General features: G+C 35.1%; 1 protein-coding gene across 1 annotated transcript in view; it reads right to left on the bottom strand.

The window, feature by feature from the left end:
- Nucleotides 1-23,376, bottom strand: part of ppp2r5d (protein phosphatase 2, regulatory subunit B', delta) — a 58,045-nt gene that overhangs the window by 19,913 nt on the left and 14,756 nt on the right. The window contains exons 4-5 of the mRNA XM_051125800.1: nt 7,450-7,649; nt 14-124 (exon numbers count right to left, since the gene is read on the bottom strand). Coding sequence (XP_050981757.1) covers nt 14-124; nt 7,450-7,649 — 311 coding nt within the window. The remainder of the gene's footprint in view (nt 1-13; nt 125-7,449; nt 7,650-23,376) is intronic.

The raw sequence follows: 23,376 nt of genomic DNA, 5'->3' as shown, positions 1-23,376 counted from the left end.
GCTGCACACACACCTGCAGATGAGGCCAAGCTGCCTCTAGAGTTGGTTCATCCTCTTCAGGGTCAAACTCTGCTCCCGTGGGGTTGGAAGAGGGCGGCAGAGTCCTGAACAAGTTTACAGAAAACTGGAAAGAGACATACATTATCTGTCATTATGTGAACAGAGAAACTACGTATTCTAGTAATACATTAAAAGTACCGTAATATACAGTGGTGCAAATACGTTTTTCAGTCTGGCTCTGATAATTTGGTCTGGTGCTCACATTCCACATGACCCATTAAATATAACTATAAAAATAAAATAATCACAAATGATAATACTATTATTGCACATTATTTTGTTTTTTAAAAATAAAATAATAAAGTGCAATATTGCCATTATATCTTAAAATAAGTATATATATATATATATATTTTTTTTTTTTACACTTTAAAAAATAAATAAATAAATAAAAATATATATATAAAAATATATATAAAATGTAAGTACTGGTACTTCTGATTGGGCTGAGGATGGAATTTAGCGAGTTTGAAGTAAAAGTATTTGATGGATGTATAATATGTGTCAGGAGCATTTACTCATTATCTCATTTTTGACCGAGATGGTTTTGCATCTGTGTGTGTGTATATATATGTGTATATATATATATATATATATATATATATATATATACACACACACACACACACACACACACACACACACACACACATACATACATACACACACATACATACATACATACATACATACACACACACACACACACACACACACTTATTTTCAAACCTAAAATCAACAAGCTTTTATATTCAAGTATATGAGTTGCCAGGTGAGGTTCGTCAGTGAATGAATGAAATGTCACAGTTTTGCATTTTTCTCTGAAACCAGCAGCGTATCGCCTAGATTTATGCATTCAGTTTGAATGGAAATCTTATGCAGTATTATAGTCAGCGGTCAACCATTTCAAAATGAGTGGTCTGAAATTGTTTACACAGTGCATTTTTTACTTTCTTTGTGCAGGTGCACCACTTATGTGCACCCCTGGTTATATACCTATTAGGGGTGTGCAAAGCAGCCGGTATTTGTATCTGTATTTGTATTTGTTGAGGGGAGAAAAGTATTTGTATTTGTATTTGTATTCGAGTAAAATTCAAAATAGGCGTAAAAATCCAGTTTTTTTGCGTTACACTTCTACACACTTTTTTTGGCTGGTGGAGGACCAAGAGATCTCAGCAGCAGCCACACTCTTTTCTATTTGGTTGCCCAAATCCATGTGAGGAGTTCCAACTAAGTTAATGAGTGACGGGAAGCTATGCTAAGGTGAACTGGGGAGTCGCTCTCTAAACGTGGGGTATTAAAATTGCTTTTGAATGCGCGCGCGCGTTTTACTTTCGGTTTAGTTTTAACGATGGCGCGAAACTCTCTGCGGTGCTGAGCGTGCATTCCACAATACAAGACATTAATTTAACAAAACTATTCAAGTGGTGGGACACAAACGGGATTTTGAAAAGTGTGTCCCCAGTGGAAATTACGCCCCTGCGTGAGTGGAGTTATCATTTGATGTGAATGTATGCCAGAATGTGCGCTGTAGCACAAAATATAGTATATTTCTTCAAAAGCAGATTGTGGAGACATTTTAATTGTCCACAATCAAAAATCGTCATATCACACACCCCTAATTGCAATGTAGTTTGTACAAATCTGGAACAGAGGTTGGTTAAGAGAGAGAGAAAAAAAACGGCCGGTTCCGAGTTTCAGCGGAGCGCAGTGTCAGTGACAGGGAGTGATTGACGACTAATATCTAAAATCTGTTAAGAATGTACAGATCGAGTTTCATTAGTTATGTAATGTTGGAGAAAACGGCGAAACTGTCACTGTATCAGCTCACAGCGGTCTGGGCAGTAGTTCGGCTAGCGAAAGTTTTGTAAAGAAATAAAAACAAGTCGCACCGCAACGATTTCTCGCACTCGCACAAATGCTTCCAAATATATTTTGCGGTCGCGCAGATTAAATTTTGGGAGCATATGCCCTGCCCCCAACCCCTCCGACTCCTGAATGTCACCCACTCACTCGCTCATGCGGGCGTGCACTGCGGTCTCATGAGGAAACGCAGCTTTTTGATATAAAGTTTTTCTTGTTCCCGAATACAAATATTTTTTTAAGTATTTGTTCGAAATAAGTATTTGTAAAAAACACGCTATTTGTGCCTTTCCGAATACCGTATTCGGGTTCGGCTCCACCCCTAATACCTATATACTGTAATGTTTCTGTTTGGTATATCATAAAGCAATAGGCATTAGAGACCTTAGAGAAAAAGAAAAACAACATACAGACTAAGATCTTGATAACAAGAAGCCATATTAGTGATGATTATAAACGAGAATTGTTAACGATATTGCCAATGTCCACACAGCTGACAGCTTTACCTGTTCGAATTGTGCACTCCAATTTCGCACATCTCCATTTCAGTCTCTCTCATGCTGCACAACTGGAGCTGTGCCGTCAACACTGCTGTTTGGCAGAGATGAGGACTGTTTTTTCCACTAAAACTTCCCTCTTCCCTCCCTCTTTTCCACTGATGCACATCGTGTCAGTTTAAAACGTGAACATAAAAGATGTGATCGCAAAACCATCAGGAAAAAGGCATTACTCGTACATTTTTCTTGCAAAGTAATAACATGAAAACGTATATAGCCACCAGTGGCGACCTCAGCAAAATCTTCACGCGCAAATGAATATTTTTGGTTTTAGTCGCAGTCTGGAGCCCTGCATATGTAGTATTTTTAATGTTTTAATTTCTCAGTTTACACAGAAAAATTAAGACAGACTTTGTAGGGCCAAAATGTCGCTTGAAAATTGTGTTTAATTAGCATTACAAATCCCAAACCTCTTTAAAGTCTACCAAACTCATCATTAAAGGCACTCATGCTGCCGCTTTTGCTTTTATATTCCACATGCACTATTTTTAATGGCTCGCTTATGTAAAGTAGTGTCAGATGTACTTCCTTTGCCATCAAATGTCTTTTTTGCTTTATAGGATGTGTCAAACAAGTTCATCCTTGAATTCCCGCATTGCATTTGCTTTTTGATGCACTCCGTGTTATGTTCTATGCGAACGGCACCAGAAATAAAATCTGAGCCATGAGCAGTAGAATGAGCACTGTGCATCACGGTACAACTGTTTGGAAAATACTGTGGTACTGCTGGTATTTTGAGGCCCGCTATACTATGTAAAACTTACACATAATGCAACCCTACCATACAGGCTCTGTATGGACAACATGTTTTATGGAAAAAGTCCACTTCCATAGTATATAAATTGTATTATTTTTATGAAAATAACCAATCGTTTCGCTAGATAAGCCCCTTCTTCCTCGGCCGGGATCGTTTACAACCACATTTGTGATCGTTTGAAGCTGCATTTAAACTGCATTTTGGAAGTTAAACTCAAGGCACCATATAAGTCCATTATATGGAGAAAAATGCTGAAATGTTTCCCTCAAATTTCTTTACGACTGAAGAAAAAAAAGACATGAACATCTCAGATGACAAGGGGGTGAGTACATTATCTGTCAATTTTTGTTCTGAAAGTGGACTTCTTCTTTAATACAGTCACAGTTTATATTTTTAAATACATATCTCTGGAAACATCTGTGACCTTCATCACAATGTTCGCACATTGAAAATTCAGCTCTAAAAACATCACTTCACACAGTTATGAACAACCTCCACAGAAAGACAACACTGAAATGTCATCCTTCTTTAGCTCTCATTATGAATCCAAGGCATTAAATATGTATGGCCTCAAATATCAACTCCTAAGTGACAAGTGGTAAGATACTGCTTATTACTTGTGTGCCAAAATGGCTGAGAGGAAGGACAGGAGTGTTACTACTGCAGAGGGGCGGCACTGCTCTCTCTGTCAAGATGACGCAATGTTTCGACCACAGCCTCAGACTAGAGTCGATTCAGACCTCCAGACAGGAGAGGGAGGGGCCAGACATTCTCTCTAACACCTCACACTGAGACAACAGAGAGGGACATGAGTGTCTAATGAGTACATGAGAGTACGGGGGATGTGAGGGGACAACGTGCATCTGAAAGCCAAGAGGTTTGAGATTTATGATGGCAATTGTCTTGAAATACAGTCGCAAGATTTATGACTGGGAATAGGGCTTGCATATATTAAATGTTGACAACATATAATACAATATAACAGATCATTTTGTATCACAATGACTTTTATTTGCCCATTAAGATTCTTAAACTGGTAACAGCATTTCCCTACTTTGTTACAGTGCATATAAAAGAAAGTGCACGTAAATGTCTTGCTTTATTTGCATTTATTTAAAAAATAAATAAAGAAAAAAATGTTTAATTTATTTGATCAAAAATACAAAAAGAAAATAAATCTGAAATATTATTGCAATTTAAAAGAACAGTTTTCTATTTTAATTAACTTTAAAATATTATTTATTTTTGTGATGCAAAGCTGAATTTTCATCAGCTATTACCCCAGTCTCCAGTGTCACATTATCCTTCAGAAATCATTCTAATACGCTGATTTATTATCAATGTTGGAAACAGCTGTGCTACTTAAATTTTTTTTGGGGGGGGAAACCAAGATACTTTTTTCAGGATTCTTTGATGAATATACAGTTCAAAAGAATAGCATTTATTCAACATAGAAATATTTTCTAACAGTGTAAGTCTTTACTATCACTTTTTATCAAATTTAACACATCCTTGCTGAATAAATGTATTAATTTCTTTCAAGCAAAGAAAGACAAAAAAAAAAAAAGAAAAAAAAAAAAAAAAAATTACTGAGCCCAAACTGTGTAACAAAAGATTTCTATTTAAATTAATGCTATTCTTTTTTAATGTTTTATTCATCTAAGAATCCTGAAAAAATATTGCAGGTTTCAAAAATATTAAGCATTTATTAAAAAAAAAAAAAAAAAAAAAAAAAATTACTGGGGTAATGATGCTGAAAATTAAACTTGGCATCACAGAAATAAATTATATTTTACAATATATTAAAATCAGGGTTTCTGCAGATTTTATAAGGGTCAATTTAAGACTTCAAGAACTTAAGACAAACTAAAGAAAATTTAAGGGGAAAAAAAAAAAAAAAAAGGGAGAACAATACAGCAATATAATCTATAAGTATAGTTCGAGTTTTACTTTCACTTTCAAATTAGCAGCAATTCAACATCTAGCAATTGTTTGTTTTTAGTTAGTTTCAGTTTTCCATCTTTTCCTTGCTTACCATCAGTAAAAGCGTCGTGCACATTTTACTTTCACTTTCAAATTAGTGGCAATTTGGCGTCAAGCAGTTGTTTGTTTTTAGTTTGAGTTTTCCCTCTTTTCTTTACTTTCCTATGGTTTTAAGTAGCTTGTAAAAGCGTTATGCGTATTTTACTTTCAAAATTTACTCAAAATACTTTTAAATTAGCAGCATTAACATAACATAACAAACAAAATGTTAAATGCCTAATATAAAATAATACAAAATTTAAATAGGTATACAAAACTGAAAATCAGTAAACACTGTGTTACCAAATAAATAAGAAACGTAGAACGTTTATTAGCAAAATGAATAAGAAAGCTTGGAAGCACAGCATACACCTTGATGCAATATATATTAAAAAAATAAAAAATTACACACTGTTTAAATAAATAAATTCAGCAAACGCTGTGGAAGCAAATAAATATGAAGCTTCCGCTATCACCTTAGATAAATGGCAGAAGTCAACAGGCTTTTCAAAATCCAAAGTATTTTTAAAACAGGCGCTTTTGCATTTCATTTTAAAACTCTTCCACCATAGTCACCTCTCTTCTTGTCAGTCAGCTTTACTCACACTCTTTACGTGATAAATGAAATCTGATCTGTGATGGCGACTGTCATTCGCTACACTGCATTGAGCAGCCGCGTTCATTTTTAATTGTATTGTCTGTTCTCTAACTGAACCAAATGATTTGTATTACCATAAAAAAAAAAATCAAAACAACAAGTTCTTTGGGTGACTGACAGATGAAGCAGCACATACCGCCATCTACTGTGTATTGTTTAGTGAATATTGAGCGACCAAAGCCATGTAGCACAGAAATTATGCCTTCGCTTCACTTTAAAATTAAACACATGAGGAAACAAATGAATTCAAGACTTGCTGCTCTGATTTAAGACTTTTTCAAAGTCTTAATTCACAGAAAAGCTATTGAAGACTTAAGACTTTTTTTAAGACCCACGGAAACCCTGTAAAATAGAAAACCAGTATTTTAAATTGAAATAATATTTCACAATATTACTGTTTTTTTCCTGTATTTTTAAATCAAATAAATGGAGCCTTGATGAGCAGAAAAGACTTCTTTAAAATAAACATTAAAAGCCTTATTGATCCCAAAATTTTGAACGGCAATGTGTTAATTAATTAATTAATGTATTTATCTATATGAAAATATACACATATACATTAAATATACATACATCCACAATGTTGTTTTTTATATATATTATTTTACAGAATATACATTAAATCGCCAAGAAATATTACTTTTTTTTTTTCGGCTGAGCCCTGGGACACAGCAGATCTCTCCTCCGAATTATAAACGGCTGAAAGAAAAACGCAGGTGTCTAGGCCTTGATTTATGACGGCTAATTACCCATAATTCCCGGGTGTGCATTTACACTTGAGCAGATTTTATCCTGGGTCTGGCTAGTAATCGCCTCTGCATCGGTCAGGCAAAAACCATTACCGTCAATTGGTCACAGAGGATGCGTCATGATAGCAGGAGTGTGTACTTGCCACATTTTGTCTTATTAACTTCTGACCAGATGAGAGTCAGCTAACCAACATATATGTGGGTAAAAAAAAAAACAAAAAAAAAAAATAAAATAATAGTGGAAGCCAATATTTGCAATACATACAACTGCACAAAAGATGTATGTGCAGTACAGGAAGCAAAATGACTCTGTCAATTACTTGTGACAACTCCACAGGTGTCAAATGAAGAATCATGAAATGTTTATCTTTTTTTTTAGATTATAGGTTGCATTGTGGTTTTAATGTATTATAACTCTGAATCCTCCATGCCACTTGTCACTTTGAATGAGTTCTTGTGATTCACGTGAAAGGTGAGTCACACAATGCAGTGCAGCTGAGGCATCACCTAGTGTGTTTGCATTTGAGGGATCTCAAGATGGTAGGAAAGGATTAATGTTGCCATGGAAACTGAATTAAAGGGGAAATTTTCCATTAAAAAAAAAAAAAAAACGATTATTACATTTGAGAATACTGCCAAGTGATTTCTGAAATGTGGTACTTTATTTAGAATCAGAGTTGACCACTCAAGACTGATAGGGTGGTGTGATGCACATGCGCTATATATAAAAAGCAATAGGGATGAGTTGTTATATATGCTTAGGAGATGTTTGTGCCCCCTCACCATGATGACAGCTTCAGGGTAGATGGACTCTGTGACCACGTCGCGGTTGTGTGTGATGTATTCCACCATTTCATTGAGGCCGGCTCGCTTCACCTCTTTGTACTTGAGATCACTTAGTGGATCAGTCACAAAGTCGAAAAGCACGCAGCACTGCCGCAGTTTCTGGACGAACAGTTCTTCCCGATCTATGGGTGGGGCATCTGGAATGGGAAACACAACAAACAAAGCCATCTGAGTGACACCTGTCGGGCAGGAGATGGGCGGCAGGCAAAACAGTCAATCAAACCAAGCTGCAAACCTCCCAGGGAAGATTTCCAGACCTCTTACTGTGCTATTTCACACCAACGCACCGTTTAAACAGAGCTCCTATTTGAGAGGCTCTCTGGTCCACCACAGTTTCATTTACACCTTCCTCTCACCTTGACCGTGAACCTCATATGTCTGTCTGTGTGTTGTGAACTGTGTGTCCCTGCATGAGCTTGTGGAAAATAACACTGTTCTGCCAAGGCAACACACTGCTGCAATTACAAACAAGGCATAATGGCTAAACTAGGGCCCTATGATTTCCGCGATTCAGAGAACATGGACGGAATTGCGGAATCCAGTAATAAAAACGGAATTTACTGAATAACGCGGAATGTCATGGAATTAGTCAAAGTTTGAATGAATTAATCAAAAGTAGGTCATTACACTTAAATCAAACCCCAAAATGGACTAGTATCTGTAAATATTATCTCTGTTTTAATGAATGCAGCAGACGAGCGGTTATGTTTACTACACACACTGAAGCGCGCGTGACGCTCGCTGTGATTTTTTTAAGGACATAAATACATGAATAATATCTGCTGAGAGTCACTTCATGAGCATTTGACTGTTCCATTTTAGGAAAACTAGCATTATATCATATACACACAGAAATGTAAAGGTAGACATGGCAACCCGTCAAAATAAAAGTGCGGTTTAACTTGAAGACATTGTGCCAGATATATATTACTACTATTAATACTACTAATAAAATGAAACAAACATTATTTTTTAGGGTATAATCACACAACATTTCTTTTGTGTTTTAATTTTAATAGTAAATTCCCCTTTGTTTGCCAAAAAGCAAGTTTGCTTAATTTCAATTATTCAATTAAATTATGACTTCATTTGATAACCAGAACATTTTAGATACACAAGTTTCTTTCACAAGTTATTTAATTAATTAGACATGCTCTTTGATTAAAAAATTAAATTTAACGATTAAAAAGGAGTTGAGAAAAATTAAAACAGGAAAAAATTGAATGCAAGAAAAATTAAAAAAGGAAAAAAGGGCTCTAGGTTAAACTGGACCAAGTACTGGGAATGGATGATATACTGAATATTCATGATAAAATGACAAAGCTTTTGCTGACTAGGGCTGAGTTTTGAATTTCACAGTTTGATTAAATTCTGATTCACAAGCTATTCAATTTGATTTCCAGTTCGATATTGACTATTTTGGACATATACAAGGTACAGTAACACCAAATTTAAGCCAAAAAAAAAAAAAAAAAAAAAAAACAAAAAAAAAAAAAAAAAAAAAAAAAAAAGCCAGCGTTGCAGCCAGAGAGCGCCTGTTGTTGCTATAACAACAGCTGCAACAGTATAAATGTCGAGAAAAGAGGAAGCTCGCTCTTGCGTTGGCTTTTGTTTTGTTTTTTTTGTTTTTTGGATTTTATATAGACAGGAAGCGAGGTGGGAGAGAGAGGGGGGGCGGGATCAGGAAGGGACTGCGAGCCGGTACTCGGAGAAAAAAAAAAAGGGACACAAAACACAACGGCGCTAACGTTACACGTCGACGTGCTATGAATGTCGGTATATGAGGCATAGGAGGAGAATGTCGGTTCACAGCAATAAAATAAAAGTCTATCTGCTGGCACCTTCTCCATTTTTTTTTGTTGTTATGGAAAAATCAGCACTCGCTACTTGCTTGTCATCGGTCAGCTGTTAAAAAGGTGCTCCACGTAGGGCGTTTTTTCAGAAAAGTTGAACTTTTTTCAACTTAAAAAGATGCTCTGAACTGCAGAAAAAAAACGCCAGCGGTGGCATTTAAAAAACCGCTCGGGACTGTTTTAAAAACACTGTTTACTCCATAGGATTATAATGTAAAACAGAAGCTGGCAGTTTCAAAAAAGACACCAAGAGTGAACATGGCCTAATGCTGTAAAATATACATGAGAGTCAGTGGGTACTACATTACCATAATACTGAAGCCTAAAATTAACTGATTTGTATAACGTTTAATGGTTAAATTACACTCAATTACATTTTTATAATAAAGCTGAAATAAAAACATTTAAATGTTAGCTGTCAAAAACTTGACAAGTTTATTCAAACAAATTAAACATTGAAGAACAGTGAAAATTATAATGAATATGTTATATGGTGCATATGCTTAGCAAAATGCTTCTCTAGAGTTAATTTTTCTAGCTGGCTAACGAGCGTATGGTCACCAAATGTGTTTTTGTTTGAGGTAAATGTGAGTTTGTGTGACACTGTTTATAAACTGTTATAATTGCATGACTGCATGAGACAAAAGTGGATTTCGGTAAGGATAAACGTAAGTTTACGTTTATTTGCGCTGCTGCTTTTTATGGCTTTATGCACAGTAAATGTATCTTTCTCTAAATGCTAACTGTTCATCACAATTTTAAAATAAATGTTCAAAGTTACAAGTTTCAAAATAAAAAAAACCCCTCAGTTTGAGTTTACATGTTACACCGTTGACGACCTTTGCAGGCATTTGTTATAATTTGTAATGTACATTAGCTCTGATGTTCATAACACATTATGTATTTTAAAAGTTTTGATCAATAAAACCATATGATTACTTGCTTTTGATACTTTATTTGAACTAATTATATTTTTATCATTTTAAAGGCCATTGTTCAGTTAGGTCTATTTTTATTAGTACAAAAAAATTAAATATAATTATATGATTACTTGATTAATTGTCAGAATAATCCACTGATTACTCGATTACCAAAATAATCATTAGTGACAGCCCTGACGCCAAACTTTGTAACATTAACGTCTAAATTAGTGACACATTAATATCAGAAATGCTTCCTAAAAAGGCTTCCTTTTGCCATTTTTAAATTAACTGTAAATTAGACAGTTCAATTCACTGCTATACATTCATTCATGATTTCACTATTAGAGCAAGCAAAAAAAATAAAAATAAAAAATATTCAGTCAGCAAATGTTATGCAACTTGCACATGCATCAGGTTAACTCAAACTCCAACAGGTGGTCCTGAAATATTTGAATCAGTAAAATAGCTGTGATTTCTCATTTTAAAAATCACACAGAAGAGGCATTCGGTCTGACAGTGGATTTTGTCTATCGAGATGGACGGCATAGGGTAATGAGAAAAGGATGGGGGATTGATCCACTTTTGAGCAGCGCTGGGGACAGACTGAAAATGCAGGACTAAAATCTGGGGCACAGATGACAGCTTCAATGAATCTATATTAAACGGGATCCACAGAGAACTGCACTGCAGCAGCTCCATCAGAACATTGTAACTTCCCTTTCACATGTCACCAAACACAAACGCCACAATGACTGAAATGACAATGTAATTGCAGCAGCTACCTCTAACAAATAACTTCTATTGTCAGATGTTTTCATTATCAATTTCTTTGAGAGATGGTGTCCTGTGTGCAAGTATGAAACACATGTGTCATTTCTTTAACCCTGCTGACTCAAGTGAATTCTTTCCACAATGCTTTAAGCTGGCGGAGGACAGCAGGATTTCCAGAATAGCTGCAGGCCATGAACCTCGACATCCTGCACCAGGCCTGCAGTCTGAAGTGGGAGTGTGTGATTCGGAGATCTTATGCAATGCCAGAGGAGAAGCTCTGAGAGTGATGAGAGGAGGAGGAGGACAGTAATGGAGGTAGAGGATGGCCTGCAGCCAGCAGGTTTTCTGCTGATGAATGCACAGGATGGCTTTCATATTGATCTAATCAAATCAAATATGCACTAGTATATACAGATAAAAGCATGAAACAAAATAATCAGAGTCAGAAGACAATCATTAATGGTGGGGGTGCACCCATCAGGAAATTTGAGGCAGATACCCATAGCTAATATTTTATTTGCAATTAGGAGCTGGCAATAACTCAGTCAAAACAACAGAGGTGTGCGATATAAACTAATTGAAACAATAAGTTTTATAAAGGCATTCAAATGTGTAATAAATTAGTCTTAAATAGGGCAGTCAAATGATTAATCGCGATTAATCACATACAAAATAAAAGTCTGAGTTTGCCTAATATATGTGTGTGTACTGTGTGTAATTATGTATATATAAATACACACAAATTACTGTATATATTTAAGAGAAATATGTACAAAATATTTTTATTTGTACATAAATTCTGTAAAAATTATAACACTTGTAAATATTTCTTAAATATACACATGAATGTGTTTGTTTTTATATATACACATAATAATGACACACAGTACACAATATTAGGCAAATTCAAACTTGTTTGTATGTGATTAATCATTTGACAGCCCTAGTCTTAAGGCTGTAACTTTATTTTTTTAAGTTTGTTATTGTTATTTACACAACAGTTTGCTCTGGTTCTCGAATCTGATTGGATGGAAGCCTTTTCCAGCGGTGCAATATTCCAGTAGTATCAGTACTCTAACCATTTCACCGTTTGTATCACTCCACTTGTTGTCGGACCTATACTGGCAGCATTCGCCTCAGTGAGTGTCAATGGCGGAAGAGCAAACCAACTATCATTTTACAATATTATTAGTTATTGTGTCATGGAAAATCATATTAAGAGATTTTAGGTAGGAATGTAGTTGTTTAGACCTCAAATATGCAACACATTTATAAAGACTGCGCCTATTTGACAATTCGTTTAGACGTTTTTTTGGAGATATGAGCTCCAGGCTGACCTCTCAACTCAATGCTCACATACCCGCCAAGAACAGCTTTATCTCGGCTAGTCCTTCATGAATTAGCCGCTGGCTCTTATGTAGACGGAGTTACATGAGGTAACAATTTCATTAATGTATTATTTATTTCAGAACAAGTCAATTTGGCTTCAGGGCAAAGTTAAGTTTCATATCTTTTTAATTTTAGGTAATTAAGTCCTATAGACACTAGAGCACTGCTTTTCTACTTCTCACTGAATTGTTTGCTTGTGTTTATTTTCTACTGTACACACTTATTTTTCTTTTATAATGGCTATTGTTGTTCATTTATATATTATTGGTGACCCTGGACCACAAAACCAGTCATAAGTAACATGGGTATATTTGTAGCAATAGCATTGTATGGGTCAAAATTATTGATTTTTCTTTTATGCCAAAAATCATTAGGATAAGATCATGTTCCTTAAAGATATTTTGTAAGTTTCCTACTGTAAATATAGCAAAACTTAATTTTTGATTAGTAATAGGACTTACTTTACTCAGTCATTTATTTACTTTATAACAGTAAATAAATATCAGTTCTGCATATTGGTTATCGGGCACATAAACAAACATAAACAAGTATCTGTTATAGTATCTGTTATAAAAAATAAATAAATCAATAATCGGTTGATCACTAGTAACAGGCAATACTAACTTTAAGACAACTTTAAAGGCGATTTTCTCAATATTTAGATTTTTTTTTTGCACCTTCAAATTCCAGATTTTCAAATAGTTGTATCACAGCTTTCAGATAATGTATTAATCTCAATTTAAGATTAATTAAGATTAACTTTGTGGTCCAGGGTCACATTGTTTATTAAGAAATATATTCTATATAACTAATATCAGGGCTCCAGATTGTAACTAAAACGGTTGCATCTGCGACCAAAAATATTTGCGAGTGAGTAAAGAAATTCAAACAATACGGTTCTGGTGCTCTTAAAACGCGGCAGGCACGATCGCTTTGGTGCCTCAGTTCAAGCAACTAGTGAACCCATTATATCTTTCTTTTTACTACTATAGTACGAAATGAACATAAATTAACTCCAAAGTTGGCTGTATTATAAGAGAGCCTACAGTACAATGTACTGAAATGTCTCAAGTAATCGCTCATTCAGTGTTTCAAACTGCAGAAAACGTGTAAAGCCTGTAAACAATGCCATGTAACAATATATTTACCTCAGAAAAACCATTCAGCGCCCATAAGCTCATAAGTCAGCTAGAAAAATAATTATAAAGAGGAGCATTTTGTTATATTTATACGCTATTGCATATTAATATTTTTACTTAACCTGTTGTCTACATAAGAAAGAATGCCCTAAGCTAAAAATAAAATTCAACATTTTCTATTCCTAACAACTGGATGTGTGAAAGACATATGACAACATTTACAGGATGCATTAAGAAGGAACCCAAACACTCATTGATGCTTATGCTCCATGATATTGGCACAGATTCTGTGTAATAAACAATTCTTTGCGACTGTATATAGTTTTCAAGTTGGAAAAGATGTTTAATTCCCACTTTAAGTGAACCTTAGTTCCCAGGAAATCTAGCATGGTTTACCGGATTAAAATGCTAAATTCAAGAAAATATGAGACATAAACACATGACAGTTATGACTGAAACATTAAAGTGTTAAAAAAAAAAAAAAGACGTTTATTCTGTGGCACCTAAAAAAAGTAATTTGGCGCCTAAGTTTGTTTCTTTTAGCATCCGATGGCTCCTAAACCAATTTTTTTTTGTCTGGAGCCCTGAATATGCCATATTAGGAACTGAGAATCACTTGTTAGTGATTATTATTTCATCTTCAGAGAAAGCTACATTATTATGACAGTCTTTATGAGAGAGTCACAAGGACTTTCGAATTCAAAGTAACTGTAAAAGAGACATCATAATTACTTTAAACAGCTTAAGATGCAGCGGTAGGGATGTAACCAACAAAATGCATTGACTAGTGGCTTTATGGGACTATTAAAAGGACAAAGACAAAGATACATTTCTTTCCTCAGTTGACATTCAAACTGTTAAGGCTGAATACCATAAACAAAAATCAGCAGGCCACATAAAAACTGGATTTGTTAAAGAGCTGCATGACTCCGGATAAACTGAGTTTGTTTGTTTGTTTAAATGGAAACTCAAGATTTTGAAGAAAAAAAATTAGACAACTAAACAGAATCACGTGTAATTTATGAATGGATGATTCAATGACTCACTTAAATGTACTTGTTTTATTACTGGATGAATCAGCATTTGTGAACAAATCTCTTGAATGAGTAGTCTCACTTCTCTTGCAACATGTTTAGCTTATCACAAATATTACACTTTTTTTTTTTTTTTTTTTACAAGTATCCGATTCCCGAACTTAAGTATCCGATTCTGGAATTGGAACTGATTTTCGATTCCCAACATAAAACACTTTTTTCCAAATAAATAAATTAATAAACAATCTTACTGACTTTTTTTTTTTAATTGCAGAGAGACACCCACTAGCCGCACCAAAACAGCTCCAGGACTCAGTGTGATCTAAGATGACACACCTCAGGGCTGTGTTTAGGTTAAGTAAGGTAAATCACTAATAACTATTTGTAGGGTGACATCTCAGTGCCATTAAGATAATTGCAAGATAAACTGTTATTACTGTTATCACAGGGAACACATATCTCTGGTGAGCTCTTAAACTGGATTTGTCACAGACTAGCGCTGTGACGAGTGACACCTGTGAGACTGAGAGCGTGCATGTGCACACAAACCATTTTTACTGATGCATGAGCAGACTGCCAGCATTCACATTAAGTCAAGCATACTCAGTCACCATTCAAACAGTTCAGCAATATATATATATATATATATATATATATATATATATATATATATAAAAAATTCAACTCAAATTGTGAAACTCGTGTATTAAATAAATTCAATGCAGACTGAAGTAGTTTAAGTCTTTGGTTCTTTTAATTGTGATGATTTTGGCTCACATTTAACAAAAACCCACCAATTTACTATCTCAACAAATTAGAATACTTCATAAGACCAATAAAAAAAAAATATATATATATTTTTTTTTTTAGTGAATTGTTTGCCTTCTGGAAAGTATGTTCATTTACTGTATATGTACTCAGTACTTGGTAGGGGCTCCTTTTGCTTTAATTACTGCCTTAATTCGGCGTGGCATGGAGGTGATCAGTCTGTGGCACTGCTGAGGTGGTATGGAAGCCCAGGTTTCTTTGACAGTGGCCTTCAGCTCATCTGCATTTTCTGGTCTCTTGATTCTCATTTTCCTCTTGACAATATCCCATAGATTGTCTATGGGGTTCAGGTTGGGTGAGTTTTCTGGCCAGTCAAGCACACCAACACCATGGTCTTTTAACCAACTTTTGGTGCTTTTGGCAATGTGGGCAGGTGACAAATCCTGCTGAAATGAAATCAGCATCTTTAAAAAGCTGGTCAGCAGAAGGAAGCATGAAGTGCTCTACAATTTCTTGGTAAACGGGTGCAGTGACTTTGGTTTTCAAAAAACACAGTGGACCAACACCAGCAGATGACATTGTACCCCAAATCATCACAGACTGTGGAAACGTAACACTGGACTTCAAGCAACTTGGGCTATGAGCTTCTCCACCCTTCCTCCAGACTCTAGGACCTTAGTTTCCAAATGAAATACAAAACTTGCTCTCATCTGAAAAGAGGACTTTGAACCACTGGGCAACAATCCATTTCTTTTTCTCCTTAGCCCAGGTAAGACACCTCTGACGTTGTCTGTGGTTCAGAAGTGGCTTATCAAGAGGAATACGACAACTGTAGCCAAATTCCCTGACACGTCTGTGTGTGGTGGCTCTTGATGCCTTGACCCCAGCCTCAGTCCATTCCTGGTGAAGTTCACCCAAATTTTTTAATCGATTTTGCTTGACAAGCCTGCGGTTCTCTCAGTTGGTTGTGCATCTTTTTCTTCCACACTTTTTCATTCCACTCAACTTTCTGTTAACATGCTTGGATACAGCACTCTGTGAACAGCCAGCTTATTTGGCAATGAATGTTTATGGCTTATCCTCCTTGTGAAGGGTGTCAATGATTGTCTTCTGGACAACTGTCATATCAGCAGTCTTCCCCATGATTGTGTAGTCTAGCGAACCAAACTGAGAGACCATTTTGAAGGCTCAGAAAACCTTTGCAGGTGTTTTAAGTTGATTAGCTGATTGGCATGTCACCATATTCTAATTTGTTGAGATACTGAATTGGTGGGTTTGTTAAATGTGAGCCAAAATTATCAAAATTAAAAGAACTTAAATTACTTCAGTCCATGTGCACTGAATTTATTTAATACACGAGTTTCACAATTTGAGTTGAATTACTGAAATAAATGAACTTTTTCACGACATTCTAATTTATTGAGATGCACCTGTATATATATTTTTAAAACCACCAAGCATGAGCATCTGCATAATTGTATGTCACACTTGAATTCACTATAATTTTTTTTTCCATTTACACTGCTTATGATATTAGATTGTACTCATTTTATTTGTATTGATAAGTCAGAACAGACATATTCAAGTAAAGCTTTTATGCAGAATCTCTGCACTAAATCCAGCAATAAGCCAAAGATTACAACCCTTACCTCATGCCAAATGGATCCACAATGTTGTGGAATCAATTCACTCCCTGAACTGAAATAAAACAAAGTCCACTGGCTACAGTGTCACTCTTTCCTCCTTTATCAGAGCTCTCTGAATGTGTGCAGAAGTTTTTATATACCTGCCCTGATTTAGACCTGAAGCATGATTGGCAAGTTAGCCATTGCAGGTTTAAAACAAATATCATCCTGAGAACGATGGGTGGACAATCAATTATAAAGTTGAACGGACAGTATAAAACAGCACGAGAAAACATGTGAACTGCATAAAAAGGCCTGGGAAAAGGCACTGCCTCCCAACAAAGCGCAGGCACTTTAGCAGCACATGGACAAATGTCTCACAGAGGACCCATTCGATTATCTCAAAGTTGTCACAACTCCAGCAAATCAAATTGGTATGTGACTGCAACCCTGGAGCTGCACAACCCGCAGGGACCCTTTTATCTCTCTCTCTGACTCTTATACACATACACACACAAATGACACGGAACACACAGCTTCGACTTGCCATTTAGTCCGCAGTGATTATTGCTTAATGAGCCTTGCGTTTCCTTGAGTCCTGCAGATGGAAAACAGGGCTGAGCACTGGGAGGGAAGCCCTTATGAATGTAGGATTGACTTCCTGTCTGTTGTTAGGCCTCTGCCAGAAACATAAGCTGCCTACTGCTAGAAGCAGACAAAAAGGTTCAGTATTTTTAGGCCTGTGGGAAGTAATTTCTAAAATCAATATTTTCTGTTTAACACATTATATAAAACAAGCTGTTAAACACACTATATAAAAGGCACAGCTAAATGTGACATGTAATGGGTTTATGTAAACATTGTTTTAAGTTCACTTAAATTAAAAGTTATATTTTTAATGTTCTGGAATTGTTCATAAATTAAGTAGTCTGTGACAATAAACATCACTGTGAGATCTAGTGAGAAACACTTGAACTCAACGATGAACACAAATGACTCTGTGATTCAAACTAGTTTAAATCTGTGTGCAAAGAGACAGTCAGGATGCTTTTCAGTCTACACATCACCATCATTTACCATGGATTTACTATAGTAACACTCACTGCACCATGGTATTGTGGTAGCAATGTGGGATATTCACATTGAATTTATTACAGGAGTAATGGGATATAATTATAGTATGTATGTATTTGTGATTAAGCTATAGCATGTGTGCATTTATACTGAATGTTTTACTGACTACTTCTAGACTACAATAGCCTCGTGGTTAGTGCGCCAACATGGCGACCCGAGTCTGATTCCTGCCTCGAGGTCCTTTGTCGATCCGGCTTCCCTCTCTCCACCCCGTGCTTTCCTGTCTGCTCTCTACTGTCCTGTCCATTAAAGGCATAAAAGCCCATAAACATAAAAAAAAAAAAAAAAAAAAAAAAAAAAAAAAAGGAATAATTTGCAATTTATGTCTGGCTTTTAATTCTATCCCCAGACAATGGTGATTTAAAATATTGTTTATTATTATTACCATATTTATTTGGAGATTTAATAAGAGAATGCATTTATGATTACAAATTGTTAGATGTGATTATCCGTGAGTAATTACAGAAACCTGAATGATTTAATCAGTAAATCGACAAGCCTAGAGTTTTTACCAAAGATTTTTACTATACTGATAGCACAGATGTTAACAATTGGTGGTTCAAATATTCATGTGAGGTCTCTCTTAAAGTTTTTAAAGCAATTTTTTTTTTATTTTTAGTGCATGATTTTCCATAGACTAGTAAGTGCTATTTTTCGGGCTTGTCACATCCTTAACAGTACATGTTAGGGATGCTCATCTTAACCAGTTAACCGTTAACTGACAGAAAGAATTTTGACAGATTAATACATAATATCAGTTAAACGGTTTAAAAGGTCTTTTTTCAGTAATTTATTAAAATATTTTAAAACATTTTCTGGAATTTCCAGATTTTTCTCCATATAATGGACTTAATTGGTGCCCCGATTTTGAACTTCCAAAATGTAGTTTAAATGCAGCTTCAAAGGGCTCTAAACGATCCAGCCGAGGAAGAAGGGTCTTATCTAGTGAAACAATTGGTATTTTCTTTTTGTGTAGCACAGCCTCTGGGATGTATTTGTAAATTGTTGTTCTGGAAGTGGACTTCTCCTTGAAGTCACATTTTAGTTTTACATTCAAAAAGACCTGGTGTCGACGCAAAATATTTACAATACACTATAAACAGGTTAGGCCATTTTAGTTCCTCACTCCACAAAAAATTGTTTCCATGTAACAGTATTCAGAAAAAAAAAACAAGAATGAAAATTATAAGAAGCTAGGTGACAAACCAAAATGAATTAATTTAGGCTAAGGCGAAACTAAAACTAACGCTGGGTCTCTAATACTACACAAATCCAAAGGTTTCTGTATTCGAGATGTATTTGAATGCCAAAATATAATTTATTATGTAAACCCGGTTTTGTACTTCTCCCATTCCAATATCCATGTCTGGCATAATATCACGGCAGCACGTTGATAACGATTAGGCAATGTGATTTTTTTTTTTTCCATGTGTTTGTCTGAGTGTGTGTGTGTGTAGGGATGCAACGATTATAGATTTTGGTTGTACGATTATAGTCTGAGGAATAATCACGGTTTTACGGTTATCACGATTATTATTCATTCATTCATTTCAAAACACTATTAGTTAAGAAAATCACACGAAAACTCCTTATATTTTAAAGTGTTATTTATTGCTGCTCAGTAACCAAATAATACAGCACAAAATAATAATAAAAAACAAACAATAGTCCATTTCCAGTCCAGTAATAATTTTACACTGAAAATAAATAACAGAATAATGAATAAATAAATAAATAAATAAAAATAAACAAAAATAAGAATTAAAAAAATAGTATTTGTCTAAATTAAATCTTAGCTACATATTAGCTAAGTATTTCCCTATTAAAGAGAACAAATGTAGTTAAAGGCTCTTGTGATCAACTATATTACAAAATTGTTTGGTATTTTCATTTTGTGTTTTTCTTTTTTTTTTTTGTCCTTTTTGGACCAGAGTAGAAACACTGAAAATGAAAAAGCTCTAACTGGCTTTTGACTTTAACAATATAGCTACGCCACTAGTCTTGAGCTAAAAGTGAATAAGAAAAATTTAAATAAAATGATCAATAAAAAGATGAACTTTGACTGGAATTGCAATAATGATATAAGATAATTTTCAGTATTTAATTACATTAACAATTATATTTCTATAATTTATAATAATATTAATGTTATCATTATCAATATAAAAGACTAAAATTAACTTAAATGAACTGTTGTTATCATCAGCTTTTATCTATACATAATCATTTTAATAATTTGTAATAATTCGTCTAACACATCGTTTGTTTACGTTGCACTGAAAGCCGTGCACAACTCTCACCGCTACAGTGTTGATTCATTAATATTTAATTCCCTACCAACGTATTTCATTCAAGTAATCTGTCACGGAATTTAACTTAGTTATGCATTACCTTTCCTTGAGCGTGCAAAGCTGGATGGTGATCCCGCAGGTGCTGCATCAAATTAGATGGGTTCAATCCTTTAGCAGCAACCTTTTTACGGCACGTTTTGCAAAAAGGTGATCCGTCATCTTCAATGACGCCCTGGTCATTCTTTGTGTACCCAAAATAATCCCAAACTGCCGACTTCAGGCGCTTCTTCGGAGGAAACAGAGTTTCGCTGTTTGGTACCTCAGCCATAGTTAATCCAGTGTGCGTGCGTATTAGCCTCGGTCTCTTATAAGCTCGGAACTTTAAACTAGCGCACAGTTGGCAAAACTTTGTTTAGTTGCAGCAGTTTCGTTCCGTGCAACAGAAACGCGGTGTTGAGAAGCCTTTACGATTAATTAACCGTGACGAATTAAAGCGCGGTTAACAGTGAAATCGGTTAATCGTTGCATCCCTATGTGTGTGTTGGCGCAATCACTTGATTTTTTTGTTCTAACTGTGGAAACAACTCCTTCTAGTCATACAGATAATCAAAACTGTAAACAGTTTGCTGTTTGTAAAATTAAAAAAAAAAAAAAAAAAAAAAAAAAAAAAAAAAATGCCACTTTCAGCCGTCTTCCTTTCGCGCAGCACAAATATGAACCAAAACTCTGCATACTAGCTACTTGTTGCACAGTTTTGTTAATTAAGTAAAAATATTTATCTTATAGGCCTATTCATTCATTATATATATAGCCCAGCTTTATGATGTTTTTCTTAGTTTGCAGAAGCACTGTGTATATTCCTAAAGCATCAAATTGTATGTTCTGTGAAGAGCCATCGCTTCTCTATTTGTTGGGTATTATTGTGTCTGGTTTGTGCATTTTAATTTGGAGAAATCCTACAAAGTATGTAGCCTCTCAAATACGGTGTCCTTTGTCACATTCATAATGCATGATTATTTCCCTTTTTTAGCAGAGTCTAAACATCAGAATATTAGTCTATGCACTAAGTTTTCTATCAACAAGGGTTTAGTAAAATATAAACAAATGGTTTGGTATATTGGTAACATGTACATTCTCTAAGCATTTATATGTCACATCCATAACGCTGAATTTGCCCTTTTGCAATTCTGCATTTTCCATTTCTTGTCATGTGTATCATTGTGTGCACTGTGTACTATCCATCTGGCTATTGCTTCACAGTTTCCCCATTACCCATGTCCATATGCTGGAGCAGTGTTGCATTGCTATTGCATAATCTGACGATTCCTTGAATTTGTTTGGTTTGTTTTAATGAACCACTGGCGAATCAAATCACACTGAATCAATCAGTGCAGTTACAAGTCGGGAACTGTCATGTAAAAAGAAAAGAAACAATACTGATTTTTAGAAGTCAACAACATTTGTAATGCTATTTTTGTTTTTTCCTTCCTTTTTTTTGTAGTTTTGTAATACAAACTCTTATAAAACCTCATGTTAACATAACTCATTGGCTAACATTAAACAGATGAACAAGGTCAACAAGTACAAACAACAAATAATATCCAGAAATAAAAACAAATGTCTCCAGAGGCATCTTCATAGCAAGATTATAATGTGACTATTGTGGGCCAATTCAAAGAAAACACCCAGCACTTTTGAAGAGCACATGCAATAACCTCGGGGCTCCCAGACAGATGACAAGAACGAGGGAGGAGTAGTTATGCATGGTTCTTAAAGCAAGCAGATTAAAATAGCTTTTAAAAACGATAAGTGGTCACATAGTTGTGCACTGTGATGCCAGCGATTAATGCTAACATATGACCTCTTGCCCCACACAACCAATGCGATCTATGTTGTCTGACATGCTCTATAGCTGTGCCTACAGCAACCAATACGCAACAATCCAACAAGACACCGAGCCGGGTTCAGTGCAACAGCTCGAGTGTTTAGGGTCATACGAGATTGTTTTCACAGTGGATCTTGAGCTAAACATAACCCAGACTAATCATCCAAATTATGGTCCAATGACCTGTGTTCTTGCAAACCAAACAGGAGTGACTGAACTTTTTTTAAGGTCAGGTGGTAAAGCTCCTACTGCACATGATATTGTGAAAAGATTTTATCAACAATGTCAACCATATGTGTAGGTATAACCTCAACCTCAGTGGAAAAATCATCACTTCATGATGTGGTTACCTTGCCCTTCAGCAGCACAGCACAAACAGGCAGTCATAAGACTGAGAATTAACCTCCACAGGCAAATCACTGACCCCAGTGCAGGACATCTTTATCAGTCACACTAAGTTAGACGAGCTGAGTTTGAAGCCATTGTACAATGATTTTCATTAATACAATATTAAAGTGATTATGACATTGATTTTTAAAATGATTTTAATATGTTCATTGAGGTTTACTTATAATGTTAATAATGTTTTTGCACAAAAAAAAAATAACAAATGTGTGGAAAAATTATTATTTTCAATCCTCATTGTGACCCTCTGTCCAAAAGTGACCCGTTTTTAAGGGGCAAGAATTTTATGGGTTCTCAGTAATCGGTCACTGTTACAATTTGCTAACATCACTGCATAAGAAACAGTATCAACGTCTCCTCGCTACTGCATGTGAGTGTTTTGACAACATCATTAAAAAATAAATAAATAAATGATAATTTCCAGACAAAGCATTTTGAATAAGCTCTAATACTGCTTCATCTTTTAAAAGAGAACTCCACTTCCAGAACAACAATTTACAAATAATTTACTCACCCCGTTTCATCCAGGATGATCATGTTTTTTGTCTTCAGTCATTAAGAAATTATGGTTTTTGAGGAAAACATTTTTCCATTGATGCCCCATTTTTGAACTTCCAAAATGTAGTTTAAATGCAGTTTCAAAGGGC

The sequence above is a fragment of the Labeo rohita genome, chromosome 13 (assembly GCF_022985175.1).
Source record: "Labeo rohita strain BAU-BD-2019 chromosome 13, IGBB_LRoh.1.0, whole genome shotgun sequence".
Taxonomy (NCBI): domain Eukaryota; kingdom Metazoa; phylum Chordata; class Actinopteri; order Cypriniformes; family Cyprinidae; genus Labeo; species Labeo rohita.
This window is presented reverse-complemented; position numbering and strand designations above follow the sequence as displayed.